Source organism: Peromyscus californicus, unplaced genomic scaffold (genome assembly GCF_007827085.1).
Source record: "Peromyscus californicus insignis strain IS unplaced genomic scaffold, ASM782708v3 Scaffold_4__1_contigs__length_199733344, whole genome shotgun sequence".
NCBI classification, from domain to species: domain Eukaryota; kingdom Metazoa; phylum Chordata; class Mammalia; order Rodentia; family Cricetidae; genus Peromyscus; species Peromyscus californicus.
The window spans coordinates 106,218,311-106,234,854 of NW_026294562.1; the positions used below are offsets into that span (position 1 = coordinate 106,218,311).

Here is a 16,544-nt window from a genome sequence, read left to right on the forward strand (position 1 = left end):
CACGCATGGATAAGGAAATCAGTGTGTTTTTTTTCCCAGGGTTTTTTTTTCCCTTTGACTACCTTTTAGATAAAAACAGGAATTTCTGAATAACTATTTTGTCCATTTCTATGTTTCTGACATACACTGACATAATCAGAAAGCGCTTCATGCACCCAATGACTAACTACACACCTGTGTAGGCTGGGCAACTATGCACTAAATATTTTTGAGGCTGAAGCCCAGAGAGAGGGACCAGCTTATCCAAGGTCACACAGCTTCAGAAATCCAACTCAAACTCAGAAACAAGACTCCCTGGCACAGCACCCCCGACCCCCAACCACAGAATTCAGCAGCTTCTGTGTTTGATTGGATTGTGGTCTGGGCTGGAGATGGGGAGGGGCATAGAGCAGAGTGCTTGGGGCCTGGCTGGGAAAGCAGAAGGGAACAGAAAAGACTTTATGGCCAATGGCTTCCCCCTTAGCAAACTTTACAAAGGAAAGCTCGCCTTTGCAGTGCAGAGGTTTTTCATGTTGCAGCTCGCGTTGAATTGTTTTATGCCGCAGCCATAAACCTCTGACAGAGAGGGTGCAGGGACGAGCCTGACCCAGGTTTAACTGTGGCCCAGCCACTGTAAAGCTAGGGTTATGAGGCTCACTTCTGGTGCCAAGGCAGTTTAACAAGTATGAATGCACATAATTCCTTCCAGCCCTGCCTCGGCATAGAAGAGCTGGGGTGGGGCTCCCTATATCCTGGGACAATGTGGTTCCTATTACCAGCCATAGCGCCTTGCTGAGGTCCCCTCTATGCCCAGCCAGACTCCTTTCATCACGATACCCAGCTTTGGGTCCTCTGTAAAACTTCAGAGTGGTTCTGCAGCCCAGCAGGGAAGGAGATGGGAGGAGTGGGTGCTCTCTCCAAAAAGGGCCTGTCTCACCTGTTTGAAGGAACCCTGTCCTGAACTCCAGTCTCTCTGCAACCCACACACAACCACTACTCTTATTCTGAAAAATCTCACCCCTAGAGGAACTCTGAAATAGTACAAAAACATCCCTACATTCTTTAGCTAAACCTGCCATGGCTAACATGTTGCCATGTTGAGGAATCTATATTCATATGTAGTTTATTTTTTTTTAAACACAAGTTGCAGGCTTCAGTACATTTCCTATTAGCACACAGCCTAGAATCAGGATGCCCCTGTAGCCTCAGTATCACAGCATAGCTAAGTTAATGAGCAACAGCCCTGCAGTGTTCTATACACACCATATCCAAAGACTCCCACATTTTTCTTTACATCTTAAAAATAAATCAAAATCTGATCAAAATATAACTGAGATTTGGTTGAATTTTGTTGAAATCTCTTAATCTAGAGATGCTTTGCAGCTACCCAAACACCTACAATTCCTCTTTTTCATGGCACCGACTTTTCTAAGCCACTGGTTCTCAACCTTCGTAACGCTGTGACCCTTTCATACAGTCCCTCATATTGTGGTGGGCCCCAGATATAACATTATTTTCATTACTACTTCATAACTGTTATTTTGCTACTGTTATGAATCATAATGTAAATATCGGATGTGCAGCCTCAGGGGGGTTGTGACCCACAGGTTGAGAATCATCATTCTAAATGGTCCAGCCTCTTGCTCTGGGTGGGCAGGCTGACTGCGTCCTCAGCTAGCTTTCGGCTCAGCATCGTTGGTGAGCCTGTCTGGTGTGACAGGCTGTTCATTCTACCAATCCCTTGTTCTTTCATCTCTCCCTCTTGTCTTTCTTTCCTTTCTTTTTCTTTTCTTGTCCTGTTCCTGAATTCTGGATGGAACCCTGGGCCTTGTGCATGCTAGACAAGTGCTCTATTGCTGAGCTCCAACCCCAGTCCTGAGCTTCTCACAGCATTGCTCCCAGCCACCTCCACCATGGAGCTCTGTCAGGCACTGCATCCCTGCTAGAATTAGTTCCCACCATGGTTTCTTCTTTTGTAATTAGGAAACAATCTGTGACAAAGGACCAACTCTGTGGGTCTGTCATCTAAACTGCCCCTGCTCTCCCTGTGCCATCCACTTTTCTGGAGGCTCAGCCTCCATGAAGTCATGGTCTCCAGGAGCCAGCCAGATGCCAAGGTCAATGGGTATTTTCACATTTGCCTCCCTCTACTTTAATTTCTCTTTAGTTGGACATAAAAACCTAACAATTTCACATATTAATGGGGAAATGTGTATGTGTGTCCTCTTGATCCCTTAGCTTGGGCTCCTCCTAGAGAGTGGGGTCTAGCTCAATATCTGGCAATCTATAAATACATCAGACATCTTTGTAGAATGAATGAATGAGTGAGTGAATGAATGAATGAGTGAGTGAGTGAATTAGTGAGTGAGTTAGTGAGTAAGTGAGTGAGTTAGTGAGTGAGTTAATGAGTTAGTGAGTGAGTGAGTGAGTAAGTAAGTGAGTGAGTTAGTGAGTTAGTTGAACAAACATGTCAGGGCAAAGTCTGGACTGGAAAGGCTGGGCTTGGCATCCCAACTCCCAGTCTTCATACAGAGAGTACATTTAATCAATAGTTTTCCTATTTTGAAAAAAACCTAATATTCAAAGTGCTCATTAATAGGATCTTATTCAAAAGCGAACATAGGGGACGTTGGAAGGGCTGCTGTAACTGAAGGGTCTAGTAAGGCCAATGAGGCGATGATGTATTCCACTGGTGCAGTGGCTCAGGGAAGGAGGGAGCGAGTGAACTCTGGAGGGCCATGACTGCCAGGAGAGAAGGCAGAACTGGAATCTGCAGCGAACAGAGCAGCTGGACTCTAGTCCAGGCTGGTTAGGTGTGGGCCCCATGTAGGATGGGTGAAGCTACATCATGATCCTCTCTGTCCGGCTCCACTCCCTTCTCACCCTTTGTCACCACAGTACTCTTTGATGTGGCCTGTGCATTATCCCAGGGCTTCTCCTGCTGGGCTGGGAGCACCTCTGGCTGGTGAGCAGAGTTTCTGGGAAGCAGAGGGGGCAGAGGCCTCCTGTGCTGGGAGGGACTCAGGGCCAGGCTGCTGAGGGATTTGATGACCTGAGAAGCCAGTCCATTGTCCAGGCCTTAAGGGGCCACTGCCCCCTTGCCATTAACTCACCTCAGGATAAAGGCCATCACCAGTTCAGACAAATAAGCGGCTCAGCCGGACCTCATGCATCATCTTGTCACCCACACAGGGGCCCAACAGGGGTGTCTTAGAGCCGAGAGCACTGGAGTGCAACTCAGCAATTTCCATTCAGCCGGCTTCTGATCAGGGCCACGGGGTTTGTTGCCCAAATGCACACTCAGCTCTGCCCTCCCCTCCAGCCAAGGGGGCTAGCAAGGAAATCTCTGATCTGCTTTGGAGGTTCCCCTAGACCCTGTGGCTTCCTGGGGGGCTGTCAAGAAAGGAGGACAAAGGCTGTTAGACGACCAAAGAAGGGACCCAATGGGGCAAGAAGAGATCGGGTTGAAAGGCCAGGCACACTGGGGGTGCAGCATGCCACCTGCTATCTGTGCGATCCTGGGAAGATTGTTGTATCTTTCGAAGGCTTACTTAGCCCAGTACGTTACTAACAAGAACAATGACAACAATAAAGAATTTCCATTTCGATCTTGACACCAGCCAGGTACTTCGCTAATGCTTCACCTCACATTCTAAAACTAGGGAAAGGAGGAAACTCAGAGGTTCAATCATTTGCTAATCACAGCTAATATAGTAAGGAAGCTATGTTGTAACTCTCTTGCTCCAGAGCCTTCTCATCTCCTGGTGGATTCAGACTGGACAGAAGAGGCAAAGCATCCAGCACAGCACCTACGCCCCGAGGTGCTTGATGATGGGACCCACTTTTCTGCCACACAATCTGAATGTCACTTCAAGCCCAGTTGGGTATAGAGTAGCACCCCGCCTTCAGATGGTACTGCTTACTCCATCCCCATGTCAACCCCCGGAAGATGGCGTTTGCCAGAGGACTGCCTGACAGAAGGAAGAAGGTGAAGTGGATGTGGGTCTCGATGGTGGACCTGTCACACTAGCTCTTATTCCACAGAAATGAAGAGAATTCTGCCTGTCTTCAAGGGTTCCAGTGGACCCCAGTGTCTCTGTCACATAGCTGCTCATAGAGGACAGGACTGCAGTCTGACCAGAGCATGCATCTAGCAAAGAACCCTAGACAGCGTACACCAGGCAGGGACTCTTGTGTGGTAAGACCCCAGCATGAACCTGGGAGTTATCTGGCTACATATAGGCAACTAACATGCAATACACCAATGTCAGGCCAATCATCGGTGAACATGCAGACGATACAGGGATCCTCCAGGTTGCATGGAACCTCTGTAGCTCCAGCCTGGAGAACCCACTTGTCCTCATGATGCCTGCCTACTTCAGGGCTGAGCTGTTGAGGTGTGAGTCCATCCCCCAGAGGCCGGAGGAGAAAGCAGACTGATGGATCTTCTCCACGGGTCCTAGCACATAGTTGGTCCTGATCATAATTTGTTCAATTGAATTGCTTCTGAAGGGTAAACAAGGCTCTTTCTTTCCATATTAGTCAAATGAGACCCCCACCCCCACCCCGGTCTCACTTTAAAATGAGTAAGTGTACAGAAGCTTTGGCTCTCAGCATTGCTAGAAATCAGCGGCAGGCTTTGTCACTGGGCATAGAGGACGCTGTCTTAAGAAACAGGTAAAGATTGGACAGAGGGCCTGGGCTTTCACGTCGGGAGTGAGGCCTTGAGCCACTGAGATTAGGTTTTGGAAGGATCACTATGGCTGAAGGGAGGCATGGGAAGGAGGCAGCAAGGCAGAGGAGATGGTACTGCGATGGTTCAGGGCAGGAATACCCTAAGAAGCACTATGAATGAGGAGAGCCGAGTCCATAAAATCAGCAAACAGGGAGGTGGCATCTCAGCTTCCATTTCTTGTCAGGATGACAGTAGACAAATGATCAAACTTCCGTACATACGCAATAACCTTCTCACCCTGAAAAAATGCCCTCTATTGGTTTCTAATAATAAGAGGGGAGACTTAGGGGAGAGTAGGCACGGGGGGCAACACTGAACTGTAGCTTGCTCTGCCCTTGAGCCAGTCCCCGGCTCACAGATGGGTACTGGGTGAGACAGAGCGCTCCTAAGGTCTCACAGGTAGTGGGGAGTAGAAACGAGTTCTCCTCGGGTATGTATGTTGGAAAACTTCCTCTGGGGCACTGAAAGAGAAGTTTCTGGAAGTATAAATACATGTACTATTATCATGAGCTGTTGCTGCAGCTTTCTAGAGTTATTTATAGAAACATGATCTACCAGGAGAGAGGGAAGGGGGCATAAATGAATTACCAGTCAGTTTCCTCTCCTTTCAACTCCATGGGGAAGGCCGCCGGCCAGAAGGAAAAGGCATCACGGTGCCAGACCGGTGGGGACCAGGAACAGTGCAGAGACTCTGGCTAGGAATTCAGCAAGGCAGTGTTTCTAAGACCCCCTTGCTATGTTTGCTTAGCTGCTGCCTTGGGCTCCCTTCCTCCTTCCCGGCCTGAAATCTTTGGAAGTCACCCAGGGCAGTGTGTGTGTGTGTGTGTGTGTGTGTGTGTGTGTGTGTGTGTGTGTGTGGTGGGGTGTCAGCTGAGAACTCCTAGGCAGAGTTATTAATTGCTGTGGCTCGTCTAAGCCTGGATGGGAAGGAATGAAGGCATCTGACTTCTTTCCAGGAGATCTGGAAACTTTTGTGCTACGGACGCGGGAAGAAGGAAAGCGACCTCCGCTGGGCATCTCTCGTAGGGAAGATGCTCTGTTTTCTCATTTGCACAGCAATCTTGTGAAGCTGTCCAAAGAAATCTGACAAAAGAAGAGCTAGGCCAGGAAGAGTTTGAACAGACTCCACATGGCCACACATCACAGCAGGGATCTGTGCACCCCCCAATCATCTTTCCCTACCCTGCTTCCATCTGGACACCCCCCTAATCATCTTTCCCTACCCCAGTTCCACGTCGCGCCATTTCTGGTTCTTCTAGTTGTGTAAAGCAAAGATTTTTTTTTTAAGTTGTTGAATCTCAAACACCTACATAAATAATGGCAATTCAGAGGAAGCCACATGGTTTCCTGGTCCACACTGAGAGCCATTAACCAGTAATGGGGGATCCAGCTGAGCTCAAAGCACCCAGCTCAGACCTGATGACAGGGGTAGAGGGCCAGAGACAGAGGGGGAGGGTAGGAACAGATGGCCTGCAAAGACCAAGCTTAGGGGAGGGAAGAAGACTGGGTGCTGGGAGCAGCCGGAGACATTTATTCTCAAGGTGAGAAGGCTGTGGGGGGGGGCACTAAATGCCTAGACAGCGGTCTAGAAAAGGCTGCAGAGCTGTGTCCCCTGTGGATGATCTACGGCCTCTGGTGAGAACAACCATTAAATAGTTCTCCCATGGGGAGGGCTTCCTTTTTCAACCCTTTGCACGAAGTGATGGAGGAAATCTCGCCTCGGCATCCAGTGCGTGTTTTAACATTCAACACTTGCCAATGTCCCTGTTTAACAGAGAGAGGCAAGGCTTTGCTCCACAGCCTTGAACAGGCATGCTCTCCTCAGAACATGATAACCCGATTTCATTGTGTTTATTTTTACAGTTAGCTTCTATTTATGGCCAATCATACACTTGCCATATGGCAAGGGAATTGCGGCAGTGGTACCCAATTCCCTCTTAAACCAAGGAAATTCAGTTAAATCAAAAAAGTTTGGGGAAAGAGGCAGTTTAAAAGAACATACTAACAGTGTTGGTGGGCATGATGCTAGGGTCCACACCGTGATGCAGACACAGAAACAAACATGGTCTGGAAAACGTTGATTGTGTCCAGTTCTTTCACTGCCCAGACTCGAAGGACAAGACTCCTGCAGGGTGACACAGAAGGCCAGAGATAGACTGAGGGCACCACTCGGGTGTCCTGATTTGTAGCCCCGTCACTAGTGGAATTTCACGCTAGCTCGGGTCTCAGCAGCGCCATCAGCTGAGGTTTGGAACTGGAGAGCAAGCTTTGTTGATGGCAGTAGCCTCCCAAGCTGGACTGACTGTTGAATAAGCCAATCCTAAACGGACATACAGCTGCCCTTCTGCACACTCTGGCACACAACACTCATCGAGGCCCAAGCTCAGGCATCCTTAAGGCTCTGGGGATCTAAGCGTGAAGGTGCTGGACGGGAACTTCGGGAAAGAGAGGTTTGCCCACATGTGAGTTATGCTAACTTCCCAACTCTCCTTGGCCTCCTTCCGGGCTCCTCCTCAACAGCCTGGGCACCCAGGTGTCAGAGATCCTTTCAGATGTGGTCTGCTATAAAGGAGGACTCTACAGAGCCGGCCACTAACATTTCCATGGGAACACAAAGCAGACTGTTTCCAGATGGAAAAAGTCAGGGCACATGGCTGACATGCCTCCTCGTGGGGTGGCCTTGGAGTCCTGAGATCCAATCAAGCCACACGCTAAATGTGCTATTTTTGTACTTTTTAATACAACTGTATTTGGGGAAATGAGTGGATAAGAAATAACGTGGGTGACTAATTAGAGGGCCTTGGTTCTCCCAGGACACTGGGTTACATTAATTCCAAGTGTGACTTGTTTATTTTGTAGGGTCAAGGAGAAGCTTTACCTCCTAGAAAGCCAAAGTGGCAATTAGATTACAGTCACCAGAGTCTGCCTGAGGTAACGCATGAAAAAGGGCTTTGTAAACTACATAAAATAGAAGTGACCCTGTTGAGGGTATCCCTGCTGCCCCCAATTAGGGGGCATAATAATTTGTTCCTGGTGGGAGGCATAGGTGAGCCCTAGTCTAGTTAAAGGGAGCACCTGGCAGAGGACAAAGAGCAGAGGAGATGGGCCTACAACTGCAGACCCTGACTGCACCAGGACCGGTCTCTACCTCTGTGGATCTGCAAGACTGTGCCTGGGTGGCTCAGTGCACTGCTCCCGTGTCATGTGCCAGGGGTGCTAGTGGGAAGGAAGAAGTAAGGACAAACAACGGACTTTTCTGTGTAGTTGTGATTGTTTTCAAGTTTGAAGTTAGGAGGCAAACATAGCCAGAGCTGGCCTCCACAAACTTGGAACTGACACAGGAAATAAGACACTGGCAGAAGCGATATCTGCTCTGAAGACAACAAACCTTTGTTGTTTCAGCAGAGAGAGCTCAGCCAGGAAAATGCTTGTCTCACAAGTGCCAGGACCTGAGTCTGATTTCTAGCACCCACATAAACATCTGGGTATTGTGGTGGACACTTAAAATCCTAGTGCCAGGGAGGTAGAGACAGGAAGATCCCTGGTGCTCACCGACTAGCTAGATACACATAATTGGTGAACTCCAAGCCAAAGGAAGAAGGAAACATTGCTAAGGATGGCACCCAAGGCTGTCTCTGACCTATATGTGCATGCATGCACATGCCCCCCTCCCCACATGTCCACACACATTGAACAACAATAGCAACTTTGAAGCTGGGCATGAATATGGTCATGGGTAGCCGTTCCTATAATCCTAACACTTGGGAGGCTGGCATGGGGGGATCACAAGTTGTAAGTCAACCTGGACTACATAACAAGGCCAAGGACCCAAAACACCAAACCAAACCAAACTATACTAGCTAAGCAACCAACCAATCAACTTTGTTTGGTTGCAAAATTTGTCTTGAACAGCCATGAGGCCTGGAGTCTGTCTGTCAGTTTTTCTTTCTTTTCTTTTCTTTTTCCCTTCCTTCCTTCCTTCCTTCCTCCTTTCCCTCTAGCATAAACTATTTGGATGCTTTACTGCAGAGATGGTGATGTGCTTGGTGATGGGAGGGGTTACAGGGCGAGTACACAGCGTTCACTCTATTTACTTTGTGAAATCTGAAAACACTGGAATCCACAAGGCATGTGGTTCCAAGGGCTCATTTATTTTATAAGATCTTTCTGCTTACAACACTGTTCACCTTCATCTCTCTGAAGACCATCCACCAACATTTAGCATGTCAACGGGGATGAATGAAGAAAGGACGGATTTCATTTGTCTTCCTTGTAGGAGTAAGGAGATTGAACTGACTTCGGCACACAGCTTGTGTCTTAAGAATATATTCACCAACAAGCATCTTCTGATGCCAGAAGAGCTGAGGGAAGCGGTGGTGGACAGGATTGACAGAGTACTTTACACACCCTAGCAGCCTTTTGCCCTGGGAACTGTCAAGCAGGCAGACCCAAGTCCCGTGGCCACCATGGATTCCACGAAATTCATAGTGAAATAAGAAAAACAATCTGGCTGGGCACATCTCTCTATCCTTAGAGGCAGGCATCACTTGCCTTCTGATTTCACAAGTTGACTTAAAAGGACCCAGCAGACTCCCCTGGGAATACTGCATAGGTTCTAAATTAAGGTTTTTTTTTTTTTGTTTTTTTGTTTTTTTTTTAAGAAAACACATTTTGGAGGGAGCTTGCATACATAGCAGTGTTTCCCATTTAGAAAGAAAAATAAACACTCCTCTGCTGGATTGGAAGTCAAAACAAAAATAATCCCAGCTGCCTAAGACCTAAGCAAGTCAATGAAAATGCTAAACAACCTTGCTGCTGGCCAGTGAGGCATTTTCTAAGGCCAGGCAGGAAGGACCCGGAGCCAGGGAAAGCCAAGGACACATGTAGGGTTTGGTTTTGGGGGATTTTTTTTTTTGCAATAATTTTGCAACAAATTTTTGTATTGAAAATATCTAGTCTGATTCATCTATGAAACCCTTGAAATCCTCATAGAAATATGCCACAAAGATTCCACGTTATGGTCTCAGAGAGGCCTGGTGTTCAAATCTGACCCTATCACTTAGAGGCCCTGTGAGGCAGAGGAAGGGGCTCACCTCTCTGGGGCCCTGTTACTTTGGTGAGACTGAAACATGTCGCAGGGTAGATAAGAGGAGTCAGTGACTCCCTAAGGAGGCTCCCCAGCGCTGGGTGCTCATCAGTGTTTGTGAGGTGACAAACAGGAGTGAAACAACCCAGAAGTGTTCAAAAAGAAAAAAGTCCAACCCAGCTCTGGGGAATTCCTTCTATCTTCAGTCTTACTGTGGATACAGAAAGACCTGGGGTTGGCATGAGATAAAAGAAAGAGAGACTCTGGAGGCAGTACGCTTTGGTTCTGAGTCTCTGTCTTCCAGTGGGGCCCTGGTTAAGTCACTGCCCTCATCTCTGGGCTTCAGTTTCCCCCAAAGTGAAATGCCAATAAATTCAAGCCCAAAGATGACAACGCATATAGGAAATGTGTGCATACAGAAGGTGCTCATTAGATGCATGTTCTCTCACCATCCCCCAACACCCCCAGGCTTCGAGAAGCTCTTCACAGCCTTCTCAGGGCTCTTTATTTCCTGACCCTATTAAGCCCTACCCCTAAATTTCCAAAGCCCCCTGGCTTCAGAATTCAGATGAGCACAATTCATGAAACACTGTTGGTTCTAGACGTTTCTATGGGGTTAGGACAAGCATCTACTTAATCCTAACCACTTCCTGAGAGCCTGGACTGTGACCAGTTGATATTTTGGTGAATTCTGTTCCTATTCACACCAGTGACTTCTGGACGAGTGCCCTGGGGGAGGATTAGGGTTGTGATGACAGAAAGAGTCCTTTACCCTCTCTTCTTTTCTGTGGGGACAATGAGCTGTGTGGAGAAGCCCCACGCTTCGCTCTGCACTTTACATGGGGATTTCTGCAGGGCAGCTCTGAGGTCTGGCAGACCCAGGTTCCAGCTCTGGCTGGAGCTGACAGGGCTGCTAGGAGAGACTCCGGAAGAATAGCTAGAAGGCAGCCTGGGCCCTGAGAAGGCTGGTTCCAAAGGGACAGCTCCCTCCCACCACTGGAAAGTGAGAAACCTCTGCACTGTCATCCTCCAGTAGCCAGGGAAGCAGCCGGTGTCATGTAAAGAACAGTCGGAATGAAGTCTCAGGTGAGCCACCCTTCAGGGGTTTAGCATTTGACCTGCCTAGGGTGGCCTCAAACCTCAGCTCAGTAGCAGCAGAAGGTGGGGTATGGCCATAGGGATGCCCAGGACCTCTTAGGTTAGCAAAGTGCTCTGCTTTTGACTCACATCCCTACTACACAGCTTTGTCATTTTAAAACTATCGAAACCACAGCAGGTTGTCCTTACCTCATGGGTGGAGCAACTGACTGGCTGTGAGGTGATAGGGACCTTGGCTAAGATGGCACATTGAGGATCTGGCTCTGTAGCTTGCTCACTGGGTCATTTATTCACTTATGAGGTAAACGCTGAATAAAGAGCATTTGTAAGACTGGGGACCGAATTGATAAAAGTGTTGTTTCTGGAATACAGATTGCATGAGAAAGTCACTTTTCACTTTGCTGTATTATCGGAGGTGTAAACAGACAGCCTTACTTTTATAATTAACAGAAGCAATAAAGATAATTTCATTAAGATATATTCACCTCCCCCTGAAAAATCAAATAAAACCTTACAAACATTTACTGGACCCACAATGTAGTGACCTGCTTATTGTCACTTGCACCAGGACAGGACCCTCCTACATGGGACTTCAGGGCCAGGAAGACAGTAGGACTCTCATGGCACCTACCCCAGAACAGGAGCCAAGTAGGACGCAGACTCTCCCTTCCCGCAAAGGACACATTTACCAATGACGTTTAGAGCGGCCCTGGGGAAAGACTCCATAGTATGTCAAGGCCCCTAGGAAGTAGGAGCACAGAGGAGCTGAGCTGAGCTAACAGCGGGAGGCCAAAAGCCTCCCGTGGGCTCTGCACATCAACAAAGCAGCAGCTCCTCAGCCTGCCTCAGAACTATGACAAAGCCGCTGCTCTGGGTCAGTTATTAGCAAAGGGGGGAGATTAAGGACCTTCATCTCTTGTCCTCTCTTTTCCTGCAAGCCTTATTTACTCAGAAACGAATGAAGAACATTATCATTTATCTATCAATCTATCTATATTTGTTCTATATATGTGCACTGATATATACATATATTGATAGATATTTACACACATAATTTTTCTTCCTCATTAAGCTCATGATGATAACTGGCAGGGGCATGATCAGCACCACATGACATTAATAAAAACAGAGTATCTTAGAAACTGCTCCATCCCTGGTAAGATGGCCTGAGGCGAAAGAGTGATTTGTCAAGGACAAATAGCCAGTGAACTGCAGAGCTGAACATGGAACACAGGTCTTTCTCCTATAGTTCAGGGTTCCTGTTTCTGTCCTCTTTGAGGATGCTCTGTCTCAGAGGAGGCCCCAAAGATATGGGGCCCTGGGGTGAATGGGTTTGGTCAGAGTATGCAGGGCTTGTGTGTGCATGCTCTATTCAGGCCCTGCAGAAGCCAGTGATGTTCTCTATGAAACCCGTCATACCCTTCCGTGTCAACAACTGTTTTGTGCCCAGTTCCGAAGTGCAAAGGAGTGGGAGCGGGCTCCCCAGCTCCTACCCAGGATTCTATGTCTGTGCATGTCCAGAATAGTCCTGGTATCAAAGTCTGACCCCATCCGACCCATTCCTTCCCACCCAGCCAGCATCTCCTCCAGGAGGCATTTTCCAGTTCTCTCAGGCAGTGTGGAGACTTCCTTTCAGTCACCCTGGCATCCAGCATACTAGGCTCTGTCCTCCCTTATCACCTTTAGCTGTCTCCCTCTGCTCCTGAGAGAAGAGACAGCCTTTGGTATCTCCCTGAGTGTGCTGAGTGCTCCACGACATGTGGAGAGCTTTTTACAGACAGCTCTGTATGTCCTCCACAGGGAAGTGGCAGGTGACGAGGCAAGCCCCACCATTTCCCAAACTTCCATCCCAGACACTATGATGCTCTTCATTGTGACCTGGATACCATGTTGCCTGCTTTTACATTTGAAGAAACTTGGGGAGTCAGTGAGACTTGTCCAAAGCCCTCAGGCACAGGGCTTCCTTTGGATGCAGAGCTATATGGTCCCGGTGTCCACCGACAACCCTGGCTCATGCTTCTCTCAATCTAAGGCACCTTTTCCAGAATATGGTTTAGAATGTAGCTCCATACAGGCACGTATAGGATTTATTTTATTTGAAATTATGTGTATATGTGTTTATCTGTGTATGGGTACATGCACATGTGTGCTGATGCCTGCAGGGGCCAACAGTATTTGATCTCCCTGGAGCTAGAGTTTCAGGTGATTGGGAGGCACCTGATGTGGGTGTGGGAACCAAACTCAGCACCTCCAAAAGAGTAGTAGTCACTCTTAACCCCTGAGCCATCTCTGTAGCCCCATACAGGCAATTATAAATAAATGCCTGCCACATCAATACAACCACCCGCAGTATTTGTTAGGAAAGCCTAATTTCTTTTCTTCTATCAGAAACCTTTGAAGGTGCCATTATTGTGACCCCAGGTTCTCTCACACAGAGTCTTATATCGCTCTTGCTGGCTCTAATCCCCAGCAGGAACATCTTTGCACAGAAGTGCACTGGCCCCGCTGGACAGGTGGGTGTCTCGGGCCAAGTGTAACAGTGCAGGATCAGGGTGGTGCTCCTTCACCACATCCTCCAACCTCCCCTCCTCAAGGAAAGCAGAGGGAAGTGGAGAAAAGGAGTGAACCACGGGGAGAGCATGCTGAAACCCAGCTCTTTTGCCTGTGGTCAGTCAGCTCTGCAGCTGCCCTGAACTCCAGGGCAGAGTACTTTCAAAAACAGCCCTGAGCTTTGGGCAACATCCTGTCCCTCAGTTTCCTCATCTAATGAGGGACCCTGTAATACCCCTCTCTGGGTAGCCTTGTGTGTAGGATCTGATGAAGCAACAGGTGACTGCCTGACGATCTCTCGCACCCAGCAGCAATCTGATAGGAGAAGCAGCGTGTCCCCTCACCCTCCAGTTTGTGTCTTTGTTCCTGCCTGGAATTGAGTCTCTTGCTGTCTGTGTACCTCTGTCTCGCGCACCTGTCACGGGACAAAGCCTTCTCCTTGCAGCAGAGACTGTAGCTGGCTACCCCAAGCCCACAGAACCGCCCAGGTCCCTGCCTGCTCACGAGCCCCTCCATGCACCAGGTCACTCGGCTCTTGCAAGGGGCAAGCGGCCGGAACAGGCATACATAGCCCATGAAAAGAAACAAACCATTAAAAGTTAGCAAAAGAGAGAAGCACTTACCGTTTGCTGCGACCCCCAGGCTGGCGGAGCCACTTTTAACTAAGAATGAGTTAGGGACAAACTCTTCCTCAGAGTCTGAGTCCGGGGTTGGCTGGGCCACACCGTTGCCTAGCAACCGCCTCTGGCTCTCATTGGCCGGAGGGGAGGGGGGGGCGGGGAGGGGGACTGCTCAATAGGGGTTGATGAAGCAGATGAACAATGCAAGGGAGCACCTGCGGGCCACAAAGACAAACACAGACAGAGAAAAATAATGAAAATCGGTTTCGAAGCACACGGGGAAGGGGGAGGCAACAAAATAAAACACGCATCAACGGGGGAGGGAGCTCCGAACGCTACGATCTACTGCACGTGTGGCCTGGACAGGGGCTGTCCCTGTGCAGAGAGAGTTGGTGAGCAGCGCTTATTCTGAAGAGCAGGGGCGGGCCCACAGAAGTAGGCCTAGCAAAGACCACCTCAGAAACAGCAGGAGCGTCTTGTTTAGCCTTTCTTCTTTTCTTTGACAGAGGCCAGAAAGCCTGGAGGTGTCTACTGCTGACTGAGCCTTTACAGAACAAGAGGCTGCCTTCTATGAGCCACAGTGGCCTCTCTGGTAAAATGAGCAGCAGCCGGGGTTGGGTGAAGGCTGAGCCCCTGTGACCCAGCCATTCTGTGATGTCACTGAACTGAAATGATGTTCTTATTAGTGAGATTTGAATCCGACTTGCCTGCACCAAGTTCTGGGCCTCATAAAAGGTAGTGAGAGCTGGAAAAAATGATCTAAGGCTCTCTCCTCCACCTTTGGCGGTCTACAATTTCAGTGTAACAGAGTTTTAGTTTTCTGAGGATTTAACATTTTATGATTCTTAAATTCTGACATTCTTTGCAAACTTCTTGAAATCAAGAGTTTTAGCAGTCTTACTCACTCTTTTTTCCTTTGATCGTAACATAATGCCAGGCTCTCACAAGGCACAGAAGAGATATTTGCTGCATATATTAATGCTAGAGATACAACATGCTAGGATCCTTATGTCCTGATAGCTGAAATGATAACACCCTGTCATATCAGGACGCTGGCATTCTATGAGTTCCAAGACAAGACTCTGGCTCCGAGTTTCTGTGTTATAGAACTAGCATATAGTTCTATGTTTCCAGCTTTCCATAGTTCTATGAGTAAACTCCCAACTCTTCAGAAGGAGGAGGTGGCAACTTGGAAACACTCACAGTCTTGTCCTTTCCACACATGCAGTACATCGTGTACAAGAGGGGACATAAACACAAACACATAAAAGTATACAGTACAACACAGGCACCACTCGCCAGCAAGGGCTGTTATTTTCTCCCACCTTGACTGGCAGAATGTGTATGATACCATCGTATGTGAACAGCTCAGCAAACAGACTTAACCCCAGGAAACACAGCCCAGCCCAGATGGGTCATCGTAACATTTAGCAGGATCTTAAGAGGTACAGAACTTCTGACTTGTGGCGACATATGATAGAAGGCTTCTCAGCTCACAGCTACCAAATCTGGCAGTATTTAAAGGATTCCATCACTTTAGCGTCAACCCCTGAGCTTAATTGTGCATAACAACACTTTATAGAATTGCTTTGTGATCATTTGACTGGTTATTTCAGAGATTTACCAAGGGCAATGGAGGTAGTGGGGATCAATGACCAAGGTATATTCTTCGGGTGGGTTTTCCTCCTGGGTCTTGGTTTCTTTATCCAAAAACTTTGGACAATGGTTAAACTGTCCAAACTCATATCCCCGATTCACCACGAGAACCTTCCCTGACACACAAGTCAGCACAAGAAGGCTGAGCACACCTTTACCTGCCTCAGCTCCCCATCTGATGCCACTGTTCTCTGTTATAGTTCAAACATCTACAACTGCCTCCAACACTAAAATGTACAATACATCCTGAGGGCATGGTTCACACTTAGAATGGGCTTCATGAGTTTAACAGAACTGAAGTGTACGTCACTGCCTACCATTTTATTGCTTCTATGATTTGGGGGAAATGACTTCCATGAGCCCATTTGAAAGCTCTCTGCTCCACATGCACTCTGATTTTTGTCCAGTCGCTGTAAGCACTAAAGCTGATCTTTGTGAGTCTCCAGTATACACGAACATGGAGGAATCTAGGGTCAGTGCTCACTAAATGTTTAGGAAATTGAACAAAACCATCACACCAAGACCCCTGTTCATGACTCTTTTCCCTGCAATCCCAGTTTTTGAACTTTTTTTCTCTACCAGGCTGCATGTATTAACACATATATACTCATTTTCTCATCTTTTATTCACTCTCCAGTCAGAACCTCTGATGAGTCTGAGATAACCAGGGTCACACCACATACAGAAGTTACAGATTCAGACCAAAGCTAAGATAGAGGATACATTGTTCCAGGGTGCCTATGACACCCTCCCTCAGCAGAACTGTCAAGCTTCACTGACTTTACAGTTATAGAACTAAGTTAATTGTTCCATCTCAAAC

General features: G+C 47.9%; 1 protein-coding gene across 1 annotated transcript in view; it reads right to left on the minus strand.

Annotated features, from left to right (window-relative positions):
* The window catches only part of Tenm4 (teneurin transmembrane protein 4), a 735,358-nt gene that overhangs the window by 263,594 nt on the left and 455,220 nt on the right, over positions 1 to 16,544 (minus strand). Inside the window, 2 exon segments of the mRNA XM_052714273.1 lie at positions 14,072 to 14,222; positions 14,225 to 14,283. Coding sequence (XP_052570233.1) covers positions 14,072 to 14,222; positions 14,225 to 14,283 — 210 coding nt within the window.